The sequence below is a fragment of the Phycodurus eques genome, chromosome 11 (assembly GCF_024500275.1).
Source record: "Phycodurus eques isolate BA_2022a chromosome 11, UOR_Pequ_1.1, whole genome shotgun sequence".
In the NCBI taxonomy this organism is placed as follows: domain Eukaryota; kingdom Metazoa; phylum Chordata; class Actinopteri; order Syngnathiformes; family Syngnathidae; genus Phycodurus; species Phycodurus eques.
Window position 1 is genome coordinate 1,369,279 of NC_084535.1, and position 14,879 is coordinate 1,384,157.

Sequence of the window (14,879 nt, forward strand, 5' to 3'; positions counted from 1 at the left end):
TATTACTAAGGTATTTTATTCTCATTTATGAGGGCTGGACGTCTATGTTGGTACTGAGTGTATACTATAAACTACAATAATTTGAGACAACAAAATCAGCCTTTGCTATATGTTTAGCATTAGCTATTAGCATCAGCGTGCTAGCAATTACCATCCATTTTCTTTACCGCTTCTCCTCACGCGGGTCGCGGGATGCTGGAGCCCATCCCAGCTACCTTCGGGCGGGAGACGCGGTACACCCTGAACCGGTCGCCAGCCAATCGCAGGGCACATACAAACAAACAACCATTCGCACCTACGGGTAATTTAGTTTTTTCAATGAACCTAGTGTGCATGTTTTTGGGATGTGTGAGGAAAGCGGAGTGCCCGGAGAAAAGCCACGCAGCCACACGGGGAAGAACACGCAAACTCCACACAGGCGGGGCCGGGATTTGAACCCCGGTCCTCAAAACTGTGAGGCAAAAGGGCTAACCAGTCGGTTATCGTGCCGGCGCTAGCAATTCCAATTTCAGGTTAAAAAAAAACCCTGCTCACTTCCATTCAGCTCATGTTATATGTATATTACACATCTAATAGTGTCATAAACATCACTTCCAGACGCTCCTCGATCGTTTTTGGGAAAGTTTATCATTGGCGCAACAAATGTCCGTGCAGTAAACATGCAGTGGCCAGATGGTTCCGGGTGACACGAATATGCTATTATTAATATTTGTAATTACCTCGAGGCAGAATTTTTTGCGTCAACTAATTTTTGCGGGCGACTTAGCAGAGTTAAACGATTTTTTTTTAGGGTCTCAACATCATAATTTTGAATTATTTGTTTTGATATGATAATGAGAACAATTTTTGTACATATTTTTGCAAGAATCACGGAAGAGTCGATGCACATGATTTGCTTTCGTGGGCCACATAAAACGATGCCCCCGAGCCTCGAGTTTGATAGCTGTGCGTTAGCGCATTAGCACATTAGCGCGTCGTACCTCCGGTGACGCAGCGCCTCGCCATCTCCCAGACGACCAATCCGTAGCTGTACATGTCGGCCATGAGGTAGGCCTGGAACTGGTTCTTCTTCAGGCTCTCGTCCAGAACTTCCGGGGCCATGTAGCGCCGCGTGCCCATCCGCGAACTCAGGGGGACGTCCACCTCGTTGGTGTCGCTACGGTAACGAGACAGCGAGAGGGTCAGACGAGACGGCGGCGGTACGCTCAAATAAAACCCGAGCCCGACCTGTTGAACTTGACGGCGAGGCCGAGGTCGGCGATGCAGCAGGTGCCGTTCTTCTTGATGAGGATGTTCTTGCTCTTGAGGTCGCGGTGGGCGATGGAGGGTTTGCCCTGCGTGCCGTAGATCTCGGTGTGCAGGTGGCACAGCCCGCAGGCGGCCGAGTACGCCAGGCGCAGGAGCGTGGCCGTGTCCAGCGTGGCCGTCTTCAGGAAGTCGTACAGCGAGCCGTTCTCGTGGTAGTCGCTGATGAGGAAGAGCTGCGTGAAGGCGCCCGTGCCCTTGATGTCCGCCGCAATGAAGCCTGGACAACGACGACAAGCCACGTCAAAAGGATTTCCATATCGTGGATCTGGATAGTTCCCGACACGTGTCCGCTGAAAACCCCATGTAGCGATTCAGAAGTGGGAATGACGAATGATTCCGAGCGCAGTCGCTACGTTCGGAATCATTCCCTCACTCCCTGCTCGCTACGAACGGATTTTTAGATTGTACGTGTCATCGAAGACTTCCCAAATCACAACATAGGCTTTTTTATATACTGCAGTGGGCTATACAGTCAACTTAAAGGCCACAGAAAAATTGGTACATGTTAGGGGGACTGAGGGGGTGCGGCCTCCAAGTTATTCCGCCATTAAAAACGATTGTCGAGGGGGGTGTTGTGATCGGCGCCCGCCCTGGCCCGTTGCCCCCCCCCGCCCCTGCAACCAATTCTGGTCTCGCCGCGAGGCCAGCGAGTCGGCCGGGAGCGGAAACGGAACTGCCGAAGCGTTCTGTCACTCACTTCTGAATCTGCGACGAATGACCAATGAGCAGCCAGCGTGCAGGCGGGGGGGCGGGAGTTCATTACACGTACTGCTATGTGATTTGCGATTCGCCAGCGTTGTCACTCACTTCGGCGAATGACCAATGTGCAGGCGGGGGAGGGACTTAAGTGAATCGAATGGACTGCTGAACTGAAGAGTGATTGGTTCAGTGAGCTGGTGTACTGAAGAGTGATTGGTTTGTTGAACGTCTGTGAGTGCCAATGCTTGTTTGTTTCTATGTGTCCTCGGGCAAGACACGCAACCCTGATTTTCGGGAGAGAGGCGGGGTACACCCTGAACCGGTCGCCAGCCAATCGCAGGACACATAGAAACAAACAAGCATCGGCACTCACATTCACACCTACGGACAATTTAGAGGCTTCCATCAACCTATTGCGCATGTTTTTGGGATGTGGGAGGAAACCGAAGTGCCCGGAGAAAAGCCGCGCAGGCACGGGGAGAACATGCAAACTTCACACAGGCGAGGCCGGGTTTAAACCCGCAACCTCCAAACTGCGAGGCGGATGGGCTAACCATTCGTCCACCGTGCTGTCAGGATTTCTTTTTCCCAGGAAAAAACTAAACAAAACAAAAAAGTGAGAGTCTGGGTAAAAATAAAACAAGTCGTGGAGGACGGGGGAAAAAAAATAGCACAAATAAGCGGGTGGGGGGTTCGCTAACAGAGGAGGAACACATTTCACCTCCTCGGTGAATCTGCGAATGCCCAACAGCGAGTGTACGAGGGTCCACTGTTTTTAAGAAAATTGTTATCTTGAACATTTGTTTTATGCCGCTTTTTATAAAGCAGGCGGGCCTGAAAAGTTGACCAAAAATCAAGTTGTTGTGACTCGGGAGTATGGAAAACACGTTTGACAATCATTTTCACAGAACGTTAAATTTTCCAATTGGAAAAGCGACTCCATGAATCACGGCATCTTGAGATGGCGTCTACCGAGGATGTTGTCGTGTCTCATGAGGACGGTCTGGTAGATTTCGGTCTCTCGGAACCAGCTGGCCTCCTCTCGGGTGAAGAACACTTTGACGGCCACCTTCTCGCCTCGCCATCGGCCCAGCCACACCTCGCCGTAACGACCTTTACCGATCTGGCGAACCATCTGGATCTGCTTGGCGATGGTCCGCTGAACCTTTAGTGGTTTCAAGTTCAACACGCAACACACACAAAACGGTTCATTCAAGTCTATTGGGAAGACTGCTCTCTCTCTCTCTCTCTTTGTTGGTTAACGTGTGCCGGTGATGCAGCGTCACGCTCGTACCAACAGGGGGAGCCCGGCGCCGCTGCCGCTGCTCTGCGATTGGTGGATGAGGTCTTTGAGAGACTCCCCGACAGGGATGAACACTTCCTGTTCCACGTCCTTGTGGTAACGCTGACGCTCGCTCTGCCACTTGTATCTTGCGCACACAAAAGAGGGACAACAACGAAAAGCACACACACCAAACAAAAATCACAAACACAACGCACAAAAGACACACACATACACGGGAACACAAACATGTACACGCATGCAAAAAAAAAACAAAAGCAACACATACATCCACACACACAAACATGCACGTAAACAGACGCAAAAAACAACAACACGTTCTCGTCAAGGTGATGTGACAGGAGAAATTGTCGTCATGTTTGTGTGAAAACTATTGGACGGAGTACAGACTTGCTTTCAATCGACTTCTTTTCGCTTCAAAAGTTGCGGTTTGTTTTTTGTGGCCAATGAGCACGAGTTATCATGAGTAACGCGTTGTTTTGATCGTATTCAAGTTCACCAGTGTATTCTTGCTCGGAGAGTTCCCTCCAAAGAAACGCGCTAGTCGGGACTCCTGACCGCTTAAGGCAGCGGTCAGCAACCTTCCGCAAACACGGATACCGTTCAATGCCAAGGGCTACCACTACGATACCTATTATTGTTCATTATCTCCTTAATAATGTCAATGATATTCATCTACGTTGAAGACACTGATCATGTTCATGATTTCAGTTATTTAGCAAGGCAGGAGAATCTACACAGACATGAGGTAGGATGAGTATCAATATGCAAAACTTGATTTCTATAAATCTTTGCAAAGGTTCACATGTACAAAATTCCAAGGAAATCCAAATGTCCCATTACGGGTGAGCTATTTTTAGAACAAGCATGAGGTCCTTGGGGCAAGCCGGTGCCCGTGGGGACCACGCTGGCGAGCCTTGGTGTAAGGGAACCGATCAATCGGCAGGCCGATATTAGCCCATTTCGAACTGGCAAAAATGGGATTTAACGTTCAAGGGTATCGTGCATGAATATTGGTTTGCCAGTACCTTCGCTCGTTATGTTGCTTATATCCTGCTTCCGTTTAAGGCCTGAATCTTTCGGACGTTTGTCTACTTAAAGTTAAACAAATACGAAAGGAAGAAGTGTTGGAAATCGGTCAAAAATTCTGGCTGTAATTCATATCTTCATTGCCGTAAGCTTTAAGGTAAAAAAGGTTATTCAATTCATTATAGATGTCTTAAACTAATTGGCCATCTGATTTTTTTCCCTCTGCCAACTACCATTGTTAACTATCAATAGTAATACATCCAAAAATCGAGTGTGTCGATGAGGCGAGTGAGTATTTGGCGTACCTGTAGTAGCAAACGACCGTGACACAAACGAGCGTACAGCAGCACACCGTCATGGAGATGAGGAAGGCCAACCAGTGGGGGCTGCTTTCTGGAAACAAGACGGGGGGGGATGAAGCCCACCGCCGGAAACTGCCACGACAAACGCTACCTGAAGGAGCCTGCGGGGGCAGCGTGGGCTGCAGATCTCGGTTGCAGAAGTCGGTACCGCAGCACTCGATGGTCCTCCTGGTCTGAGCTTTGGGAGAGTCCTGCCCGTGGAACGCAAACCGTCACATTCCACGCATCCTGACCGCGTGCGCGCGAGTGCGTACCTTGCACTGGAAGTGCGAGCCTTCATACTTCATGCAGCCCGAGGTAAGGAGGGCCTCGCCGTGCTCGTCCTCCTCGACGATGGCGAAACACTGACCGTTGGTTCTGAGGAACGACGACACTCGTCACCTCACGTGCCCCAAAAAAAAACCTTCCCAGTGAGGCTGCGTCATACGGCCTTAAAATAACATCTGGGAATTTGAATTGCTTGTCTCCCCTTTTATCAAAAAGCAAATAAGATGACAGTAAGTTTTGCGCTTAGTTTTTTCTCCCCCTTTGGGATTTTCTTTATTTTTCCTGATACCATTTTCCTCCAACATGAACTCGCGTCGACTTCCACGTGCAGATTTTTAAGAATATTTTGGACATTTGAACGCTTAGTTCCAACATGTTTTAGTCACGTTGAATTCCAAATATCCAAACACAAGGCAACTTACTGGCAGGTGTTGTTGACGGCGTCTTCGGGACAGTGCCCGGAGCAGTAGCAGCTGAGGAAACGGGCGGCGTCCTCGGGGGCGACGGTGGAGTCCTCGCCGGGCCGCCTGACCTCCGCCTTCACGCCCGTGCCCTGGAGGACGTGGTCCGGGTTCTGACCCGCGGCTGCAAACGCAAAACGTTCAACAACTGCACGACAATTCCATCCTCCGAGGTCAAATGCCAACGTCGAAGCCGTGCGTCCATTTTCTATTCTGCTGCTTATTTATCGTCCCGCTAATTTAATCAGTTGATATTCGCTCTTTCCTAATCAGCAGAAAATGGCCATTTTTTTTAACATACTAAAAAAAATATATAAAAATATGAAAATCCGAAAACAAAAAAATAACTGCCAATTTTTACCAATTGTTTCTATGTTGCAAAGTCAAACATCTACTAAAGGACCAAGTAAATGTTCTACCTGTAATTCATAGCTTCGTTGTTGTAAGTATTAAGGGACCAAAAAAAGTTATTTTATCCATCATATAGTTTTGGTATGCTATAAACAGAGCACGCGTTGTGGTAGGTAATCGTAGAAAGTGTGCGTCGCGATTGGGCGAAGCCGCTCGTCACGCGGTGCGTTTGGCGCTCGCGGCGCAAAACTGGGATGCAGCAAAATGAAAATTGGTGGCAGAAGAAACAGAAGAGAGAAAATGGTGAAATCAAGGCTGAAAACCGAAACTCCGAAAGAAACGATTGTGCCAATTATTAGTCAAATTGCATTTATGGTTATGACTGTGTACTAACCTCACTCACTAAAAGCAAGGCATTGCAACTGCATACATTAATATTAATACTTGAAGGAATGACTCAATCCCCCCCCCCCCAAAGTATTGATTTAGCACTCACATTCCAACAATGCACAGATGGCGACATGGGGGAAAAAAAACCAAAACAAAAAAACCTATCCTGGCCTTTTTTTTCCTCCTATCAGTCCAAATACCGACATCCAGTATATACAGAGCCACCTTGTTTGAACGCACTCATGGGGCGACTGCGTTCGGAATCATTCATCATTCCCCACTCCCGAATGACTGCAAAGGGATTTGCAGTTGACATTTTCTTCAGAACTATCTCGGTCCTAAAATATGACGATACGTCTCCTCGAAAGCTTGTTTATTTTCTATCTGCCGTAATTCTGCCTGTTTATTGTGCGGCTTGACGACATCGTCACGTGACGCTGTTGTTATCAGCGAGTCGTCCCGGAGGTGAAGCGTTCCTCCTCGATCAGCATCAGGACATGTGACCCAGCTCGGGCTACTTAGAAATCCATTTCCAAAGAAGCTTTTCCCAGCTGACAACTGACATCTCAGTGGGGGGGGGGGGGGGAAGAATAACATTCAAGTTGTTTTGTGGGGGGTGGAAGAAAGAAAGAAAGACAAAGAAAGGGGAGGAGCGTCATGATGCTTCTTATCACTTTTCCTCCTTCACGGTTATCTCATTCCTCTAATCTGCTCTTTTCTTCTTCTTCGTCTTCTTTTTCTGTGCGGCGCATTCCAGGCCGCCTTCCTCGCAGCAACAACACTAAAGTGCGCTGGCATGTCTGGACTCGACGCGCACACACTACCCCGGTCGTCAAGGAAACAGTCGCTGGAGCCCAAACACCCCCCGGTCCGCCACTCCTGCGTAGATGTCATGTTACATTTGAAATACTCTGGACGGTGGACCCCCACAAAAAAAAATAAATATCATTCTTTTTTTTTTACTCTAAAAATTCTTCAATAAGCACGTATAAACCACCAATAAATGTTTTGGACTGGTTCTTCTCCAAACAAAGAAAAAACAAAAATAAAGTCAAACCAAAATCGGAAAAAAAATCTGCAAATAGCTGAATCTGCGGGTGCCGAACAGCATCTATGCGGGGCTCCATTGTAAAGTGAATTTGGAGATTTGTTTGTTTGAAGATAATTGCTGAAAATTTGCAAAAAAATAATGTAGTGCTGAAATGCGGAGATCGCAGTTTTCCTGATCTTTTCGGGGCGTAGCTAAATAAGCGCCGCGTGATGCACTTTGGTGTCCAGCGTGACTCGCCCCTCCCCCTCGGTATAAAAACCTCATGGCCTTTGTTTACATCAGCAGTTATGCGGCGCCATTGCGACACGCCTGTAGCTTGCTAGCTATGCCTCCACCCTGAAAATATATCTTTCCTTTGGTTAGTCCGCTGGCACGTCTATTTTAGAGCGCCTTGTTGTTGGCTGTAAGTGTGCGCCTGACATGCACAGAAAGGAGGAGGTAGGTTAGGGGCTGAAATTCTCTCAAAAGTCCAATTTGACAGCCAGCGTGACGCTCCAGGCGGCGTGGCCGCTTTAGAGCGCCTTGATGTCGCGGCGTGGAAAAGCCCCACAAGAACCCGGTGGGATATATTGCTGCTACCGGAGGCTTTAAGTGGCTCTATTTTGGCAGCTCAAACATGGAGTTATGTGGAGACATAAGACAGATGCTAGAAAAAGTAGCACGCATCCTTCCAGGTTGTAGTTGTAGTATTTGATTGACAGCCGACAGCTCAACGGGAAATGGTTCGAGCGCATTCAGCGGACACGCCCGCAGCGTCCGAGAGCGGAGGGAACGAGCTTCTTTTTCACCGCTTTCAAGTCTCACTTGATATGCTTGACTTGACATGTTTTTAATCAGTCAAATTTGGCAGTGTTGTTAACAACACCGCTCTCTCTGTGGTGTGTCAAATTTACAAGACAGATTTAGTTTCCCTTTACAGGGGCTTTAAACATGAAACTGTTTCTATGAAGCAATATCGTATATGACTGCACAGTTGTATTTTTTAGCACAATATGTAAATGAGCATGTGTACTGCATGTGCTGTGTACTTGTGTCACAACAACAGATTTAAATGCAAGAGGCTGGGAGAACAGAGGAGGAAAAAGAAACGGAAAGTGTGTGTGTGTGTGTGTGTGCGCGTCAGTCAGCGTGGAGACTGAGGTCTGGCAAAGAGCACGCTGGGTAATCGGACTCTTCAAGTCGCGGCGCCGCAAATTTCCATGAAGCGCAACTTCACGATAAAAAGAGTCATCGCTATTAAAAGATGTTTTATGATCAAACAAAGCGTCTCTCAACTGTGGTTGCTTTTTTTTTTTCTTCATGCGGCAATCTATTCATCTAAATCAGGAATGTCAAACTCAAAATCACGGTGGGCCAAAAATTAAAAATTTTAAATTGGCACAACGTCGCGGGCCGAACTCAATGTTGAATGAAAAATCACTGCGATGCGCACGTTTCCCTTTTCTGCAGAAATGGAGCCTTAAAGTTGATCATGGACAACAAACTTCCATTTTGCTTCAACACTGAATCTGGAATAAACAAACTTTCATGTTGGAAACACGGGAAATCGAATTTGCGATAAAAGACAACAGTGGTATTTGTTTGTTGTTTTGTATTGAAATAGCTAACATGAATTCTTCTCTCTATCTTCTATTTATCTATCTCCAACTACCTCTCTTTTTCATGTAAATCTTTTTTTTTCAAAGGCCAACAACAAAACAACCCCAAAAAATAAGACTGTCCTTCAATAAAAATCCAAACCTCAAACTATGAACAGTCCCTGCCAAGGAGTTGATAAAGGGCATTCAAAAAACAATTCAATTCAATTCAATAATGTTCTCTTCTTTGTTGCGGCCACGTTGCTCCGCACACGACAAACTCGACTTTAGTGAACAGACAATCTGCCTCCCACCTGTCTTGGAAGTGAACCGTTTTCCATCTTTCGGTTGGCCATTTTTTGTAAATTTGCTCGAGGAGACCGGTAGCATAGTCGCTAACGACTGCAACAGAAAGGGAAGGGGCGCTCGCCGGTCGAGACCGATGGGCCGACACACGAGCAAAGCATTCTGGGATTTGGAATATTCGTGGCGCGTGTGCTATATACTGGCGGGCCAGCTCTAATACACATTTTATACGGTCTTGCCGGCCAAAATATTGATTACATCGTGGGCCAAATTTGGCCACCGAGCCTGAGTTTGACATACGTGATCTAAATGGATTAAATGCATATGTAATGTCTCACAAACTATCATATCGTGACATCTCTCTTCATATTATTTGGCACATGTTTTGGGGGAAGAATCACAATAAATAAAAATTATAAGTTAGTCCATAAACCATGTAATGAACAAAGAATGTAGTTTGTACACCGCCTCTGGTTGTACATTGCTTCTTGAATGTATTTGGACCTTGATTTTGTATTGTTTATATGTACTGTATGTATAGTTATATCGATTGAAATCAGGAGCGTCACAGTCATTTTGGCCCCGGGCGACATCACAATTAAATTCTCTTATGACTGTGAGAGCCATATAGGTTGACTGTAAATGTATTGACATGTTATCATATTACACATACACAATTGTCCCCTACAAATGATTGTTATTCATATTATTAACCACAAATAAAAATTTTAAATCAGGAAATCGTGACACACAAATATTTAGGTATACAAGTACAGTATTGTTCAATTTGTGTTGGGATTTGGTGAAAATAACGCCGCTAACATCTGTAAAAGTGAAGAAAATTGTAATTTTGGCACAGATTTGCTGCCAAAATAAGAACAACAAACCCATTTAGCATGAAACGAGTAGCTTTTTCCTTGCGCTTGTAACGCACCTATAATGAAAATAAATAAACTCAACTAAACAGAGCCATCATCATCGCATGCATATTTAAATGCGTGAAAAGGAGTAGAAAAAAAAATGTATCCACCGATTTCTCTGGTCTATCTACAAATGATATATGGGCGTCTGCGGGACATCAAAAAGGTTGCAGAGAAGGGAAACGAGCACTTTTCAAGGGGCAAATATGTCTCCGGAGGGACTGAGGGATATTTCCGGAGAACAATGGCCGTTTGGAAGCTTTAGCGCCGCGACAGCCCGCGCCGTGTCATACAGGAAGTAGTTCGTGCGCAAAGAGGAAGTGAGAGCGGCAACAATCGGCTCAACAGCTTCCTGCGGCGCCAGGGGAGAGAAAGTTGGCGAGGCCGACACGGACGCAGACCATGTCCGCGCTGTGAGATTTCGGGACGCTTTCTCAGTGATTGGCCATCGGGGGAGCTACGTGTTATCACCTGGGGGTCATCTGGACAGAGAAGAACGTGAGAAAGGGGCGGAGCTGGGATTGAAGATGCCATTTGTGTCTGTGCGTTAGCTTCAAAAGCAGCACGACAGTGAATATACGAGCTTCCGTTATGCAAATGTTTTAACTGACCTGATCACTCGCATTAAAGCATGAACGGCTTTAAGTGTGTTTAAGGGAGGGGACACAAATTTTTTTTGGGGGGGGGGGGGGGGGGGGGCACTCCTTTGTTAAATCCAGCCCACCGAGAGTCTTGGAATATTTGCTGCATTCATTGAGCCGTGCATTCCATCCATCCATCCATCCATCCATCCCCAAACACCGCTTATCCTGTTGAGGGTCGCGGGGCACCGTGGCCTCCCCCCAGCTGACTTCGGGCGAAAGGCGGACTACACCCCGAACTGGTCGCCGGTCAGTCGCAGGGAACATACAGAGACGGACGAGCGTTCAGACGCACATTCACGCTGCCCGCGCCGAAGTCAGGCCGATCAGTGACGCTCAAATGTATTTATTGATTTATTGAATAAAAAATTATTTCTCATTCAATCATTTCTTATCTGATTTACTGTAAATATTACAATGAAAAATATAAATCAAATGTTTTACACATTCATTATTCTATGAACAAATGCATACGTTATTATTCAATTAGTATTAAAAGACACCAAAAATTTGCAAGAATTATTGTTTTATCAAAATGACCCATTTTATTAGTTGCACTAATTTAGCTGTTCTTTTCCTAAAACTGTTTGGCTCAAATATATAAACTCTTAATTTATCTCATTCTGAAAAGTGATCTATTGTAAATTACAAAAATAACAACTTTACAAATGAATGTATTTTTTTCATCTCATTAAATAATTGGTTAATAAATTATGACCAATTGTCCGCTAAATTGAAGCACTTTTTTTTTTAGGCCATCTGCACCCATATTACTGTACAGTCCAAAATGAATGTTTTGTACTTTTTTGTGGCCTAAAACATCCAGTACAGTACAAAACTATTGTCAATAAATATTTAAAAAAGCTTGAAAAAGTTTCTAAATGTAGCCAAAGCTACCGCATCAATTTAGCTGTTATTCACATATACATGTATGTTCTTATTTCATGAAACAATTGGTTCATTCATTCTAATTAAATTAAGTATAAATAGTCAGGTGAAAACATGAGCATTCATGATGATCAAAATGAACTATTTGACAAATACATTTGAGCTTTTTGTTTGGTTGTTTGCGTCGTCGTGGCTAACATAACACAGGCAAAGAACGAGCGCAATCGGCGTGGGTTCGTACCTTCCGCTCTGAGGACCATCAGCAGCGCGGCGGCCATGACGGCCAGACGCAACAGGACACCTCCCATCCTGCGGCGCGACCGGACGGACGCTCGGGCGGGACGGGGCCGCGCCAGGAGGGGCGGGACGGACGGTCCCTGTGGTCCCGACACGACTTTGCGGTCCGGAAGCTTCACGGGAGATGTTTGCTGGTCTGCTATCACAATATGAGAAGAAGCTCCTCTGGCTCGCTGGCTCTTTGGACGCGGAACGCTGACGAGACACAACATGTAACGTTTAGATCACGTGTAATATTTGGCCATTATGATGTACAACTGCGGTGCTTGGGACAAAGAATGCTGACAAAAGACAACATTTACATTCTCTACTTACTGTATGAGCAGTTTATCTTTAAGCAGCCCAGGAAAAGGTCGTCATGAGCCGAAAACGGCTTGCTTGAAACCGAAATGGCAAACCTTTTGGGCGTTGCTTCTTGAAACTTTTTTTGGTGGGCATACTCATAATAGTCGTCTACCATATTTCATGATTTTCATATTAAGTCAAACTAGCTTCGGAGGCTGATTTTTCAAAACATTCACAGAACCAAAACGACCCTAAAATGGCTCGCTTGAAACCCAAATGACCGACTTTAGCAAACGTCCCGTGTGTTTCTTAAGACCTTTTAGTAGGTCTACTCATGATAGACAAGTCTACCAAATTTTGTCAAGACAAACCGCATTCTGGGGCTGACTTTTCAAACATTTCTGAGGGTGCTAGCAAGCCAATTTTGCGGTCTCTGTATCTCCCGAATACAAATATTTTCAGGCTGAAAATACCTGCAAAATTTCACGACTGCTTCAACTTTGGTAGTAAAAGTGGTTAAAATTTAGAAGCATTAGGACAAAATCTCTCAAACAAGTTTGTCTTCGAAGGAACAGTGGAAAGGACTAAAATGGCCATTTCAAACCAAAATGTCTTTTCTGGCATGACTTTGTGAAACTTTATTATACGTCTACTCATGATTGACATGTCTCCCGTTAATTCTGCTACGCAGAAGTAGCTTCAGTAGCTGACTTTAAAAAAAGATTGTAAGGCTTGCGGTGGCCGACAGGTTAGCACATCTGCCTCACAGTTCTGAGGTTGCGGGCTTTCCTTTGTGGCGTTTGCATGTGCTCCCCGTGCCTGCGTGGCTTTCCGCCAGGCATTCCGGTTTCCTCCCACATCCCACAAACATGCTCGCTAGGTTCTTTGAAGACTCTAAATGGCCCGGAAGTGTGAATGTGAGTGCGAACGCTTGTTTGTTTACATGTGCCCTGCGATTGGCTGGCGACCAGTTCTGCGGGTACCCCGCCTCTCGCCCGGAGTGCTCCAGCACGCCCGCGACCCTCGTGAGGATAAGCGGTATGGAAAATGAACGAATGTAGGGCTTGTTAACAAGCCATTGTTTGGGCTACGAAAAATACATTTTCACGACGATGAACACTTCCATCAGATCTAGTTTATGTACTTCAACTCTGCTAGTGACTGGGCAAAGTCTCTAGAACGAGTTTGTCTTTAAAGAACCTCATTAGCCGATAATGTCATTTCTTCCTGTATCTTTTCAGACTTTTATTGCGGGTCTACTCATGATTGATGTGTTTACCAAATGTGATGTTTCCAAGTCAAAAAGGCTTTGGGGGCCGAATTTTCAAGGCAATATTCGAGACTAAAGTAAATGCAGAATGTTAAATGCGGCCATACCTAATGCAGCAGTGGGAACACTGGGCTTCCTGTTCCTATGTAAAGTTGCGACAGCAAAATAGCGAACATAACCGACGTGTTGTGCTACGGAACCAACCCCCCACCTGCATCAATGCCAAATGATTTGTCCAAGATGTTGCGCAATTAGAGGCGCAGCACTAATAGCCACATATCGCAATTAAGGGGCGCCGAGAGTGGGTTGGGTGGATACTGGTCGGGGGGGGGGGTCATATGTGTGTGTGTTGGGCAATTAGTGGCTCTGTCCAGCCAGTGTCTGTCACTTTCTATTTGCCAGGGCGGGACAAAGAGGTCAGACCTGTGACCCACTTTTCACACATCTTTTGCTGGCGAGGGAGGGGGGTCCCGGCGAGTGTGCATGTGTACACCGTGTGTATTCCCACTTTTAGGGGAACATTTGACAAGCGTCTTGATGATGTGGGCTTGTTCAAGTGCGTTAGAATGTGGTCAGATAAGACCGACTGGCACAAAAAAAATAACACACGCAGAGTCCCGTAAGATGCTGGAGTGCGGACAAGATGAGGAAGGACCGTGCGGTGAAACCGGAAGCCGCCTGACTCCAGTTCCCACAACCCCCACCCAAACCACCACCCGTCCTACGTCCGCTTCCCTTCGAAAACAGTGTAGCACTAGCATGACATCATATGTTCTCATGTTATCTGCAACATGAAGAAGAAGGGGGGAAAAAAAGTCTTAGTGGACATTTGAAGTCCAATACAATCACAACAGTGACACACATGCAAGTAGAGGTGCAACAATTTATCGAAAACCAAATCAATGATTTGATCTATAACAACCAAGTGTTTTAAACTATTTCAGTACAATTTTTATTGAACCTTTATGTGCAGCATATTTGAACTGAATCGTGCACATTTTATTATTTTTTTCCCCCTATATTTAGGTGCGGCGTTTATATTCAGACTGTGTAAATAATATTAAATATAATTTTTAGGATGAAAACCTCTTTTGTTTTTGAAGGAACACTTCAGCCTACTAGGCTAAAGTCTTTTAATGTTGGCCATGATGGTGGTACTTGGAGAGAGCCAAGTATTTTTTTTTTTTTTTTAGGTGGTACTTGGTATAAAAAGTTTGAGAAGCACTGGACCAAAGCATCAAACACGTAGCTCCTTAACATGTTGGTCAGAATGAAAGCAGCCCTTGTTGTGTGGAGCCACCTGTACGCGATGTAAAGCACCCTTATGAGCAGGCATCCGGCCGTGACCGCCACGCCCACATCCCCCAAAAGACTCTCCGCTCGCGTCTATGCGGACATGCTGGGAAACTTACTGCCGCAGCAACTCGCGCGAGCCGATGATTGCTACACTGCCCTATGTAATCAGTTGGCCATT

At 45.8% G+C, this 14,879-nt stretch overlaps 1 protein-coding gene across 3 annotated transcripts in view; it reads right to left on the reverse strand.

The window, feature by feature from the left end:
* LOC133409484 (bone morphogenetic protein receptor type-1A-like) overlaps positions 1-14,879 on the reverse strand; it is a 36,608-nt gene that overhangs the window by 2,520 nt on the left and 19,209 nt on the right. For 2 of the 3 annotated variants that reach the window (XM_061689547.1, XM_061689548.1), the window contains exons 3-10: positions 11,795-12,045; positions 5,391-5,553; positions 4,956-5,058; positions 4,645-4,892; positions 3,302-3,437; positions 2,980-3,172; positions 1,228-1,525; positions 981-1,156 (exon numbers count right to left, since the gene is read on the reverse strand). In XM_061689547.1, the coding sequence (XP_061545531.1) occupies positions 981-1,156; positions 1,228-1,525; positions 2,980-3,172; positions 3,302-3,437; positions 4,645-4,892; positions 4,956-5,058; positions 5,391-5,553; positions 11,795-12,045 (1,568 nt within the window). The remainder of the gene's footprint in view (positions 1-980; positions 1,157-1,227; positions 1,526-2,979; positions 3,173-3,301; positions 3,438-4,644; positions 4,893-4,955; positions 5,059-5,390; positions 5,554-11,794; positions 12,046-14,879) is intronic. The other variant, XM_061689549.1, reaches the window with a different exon arrangement.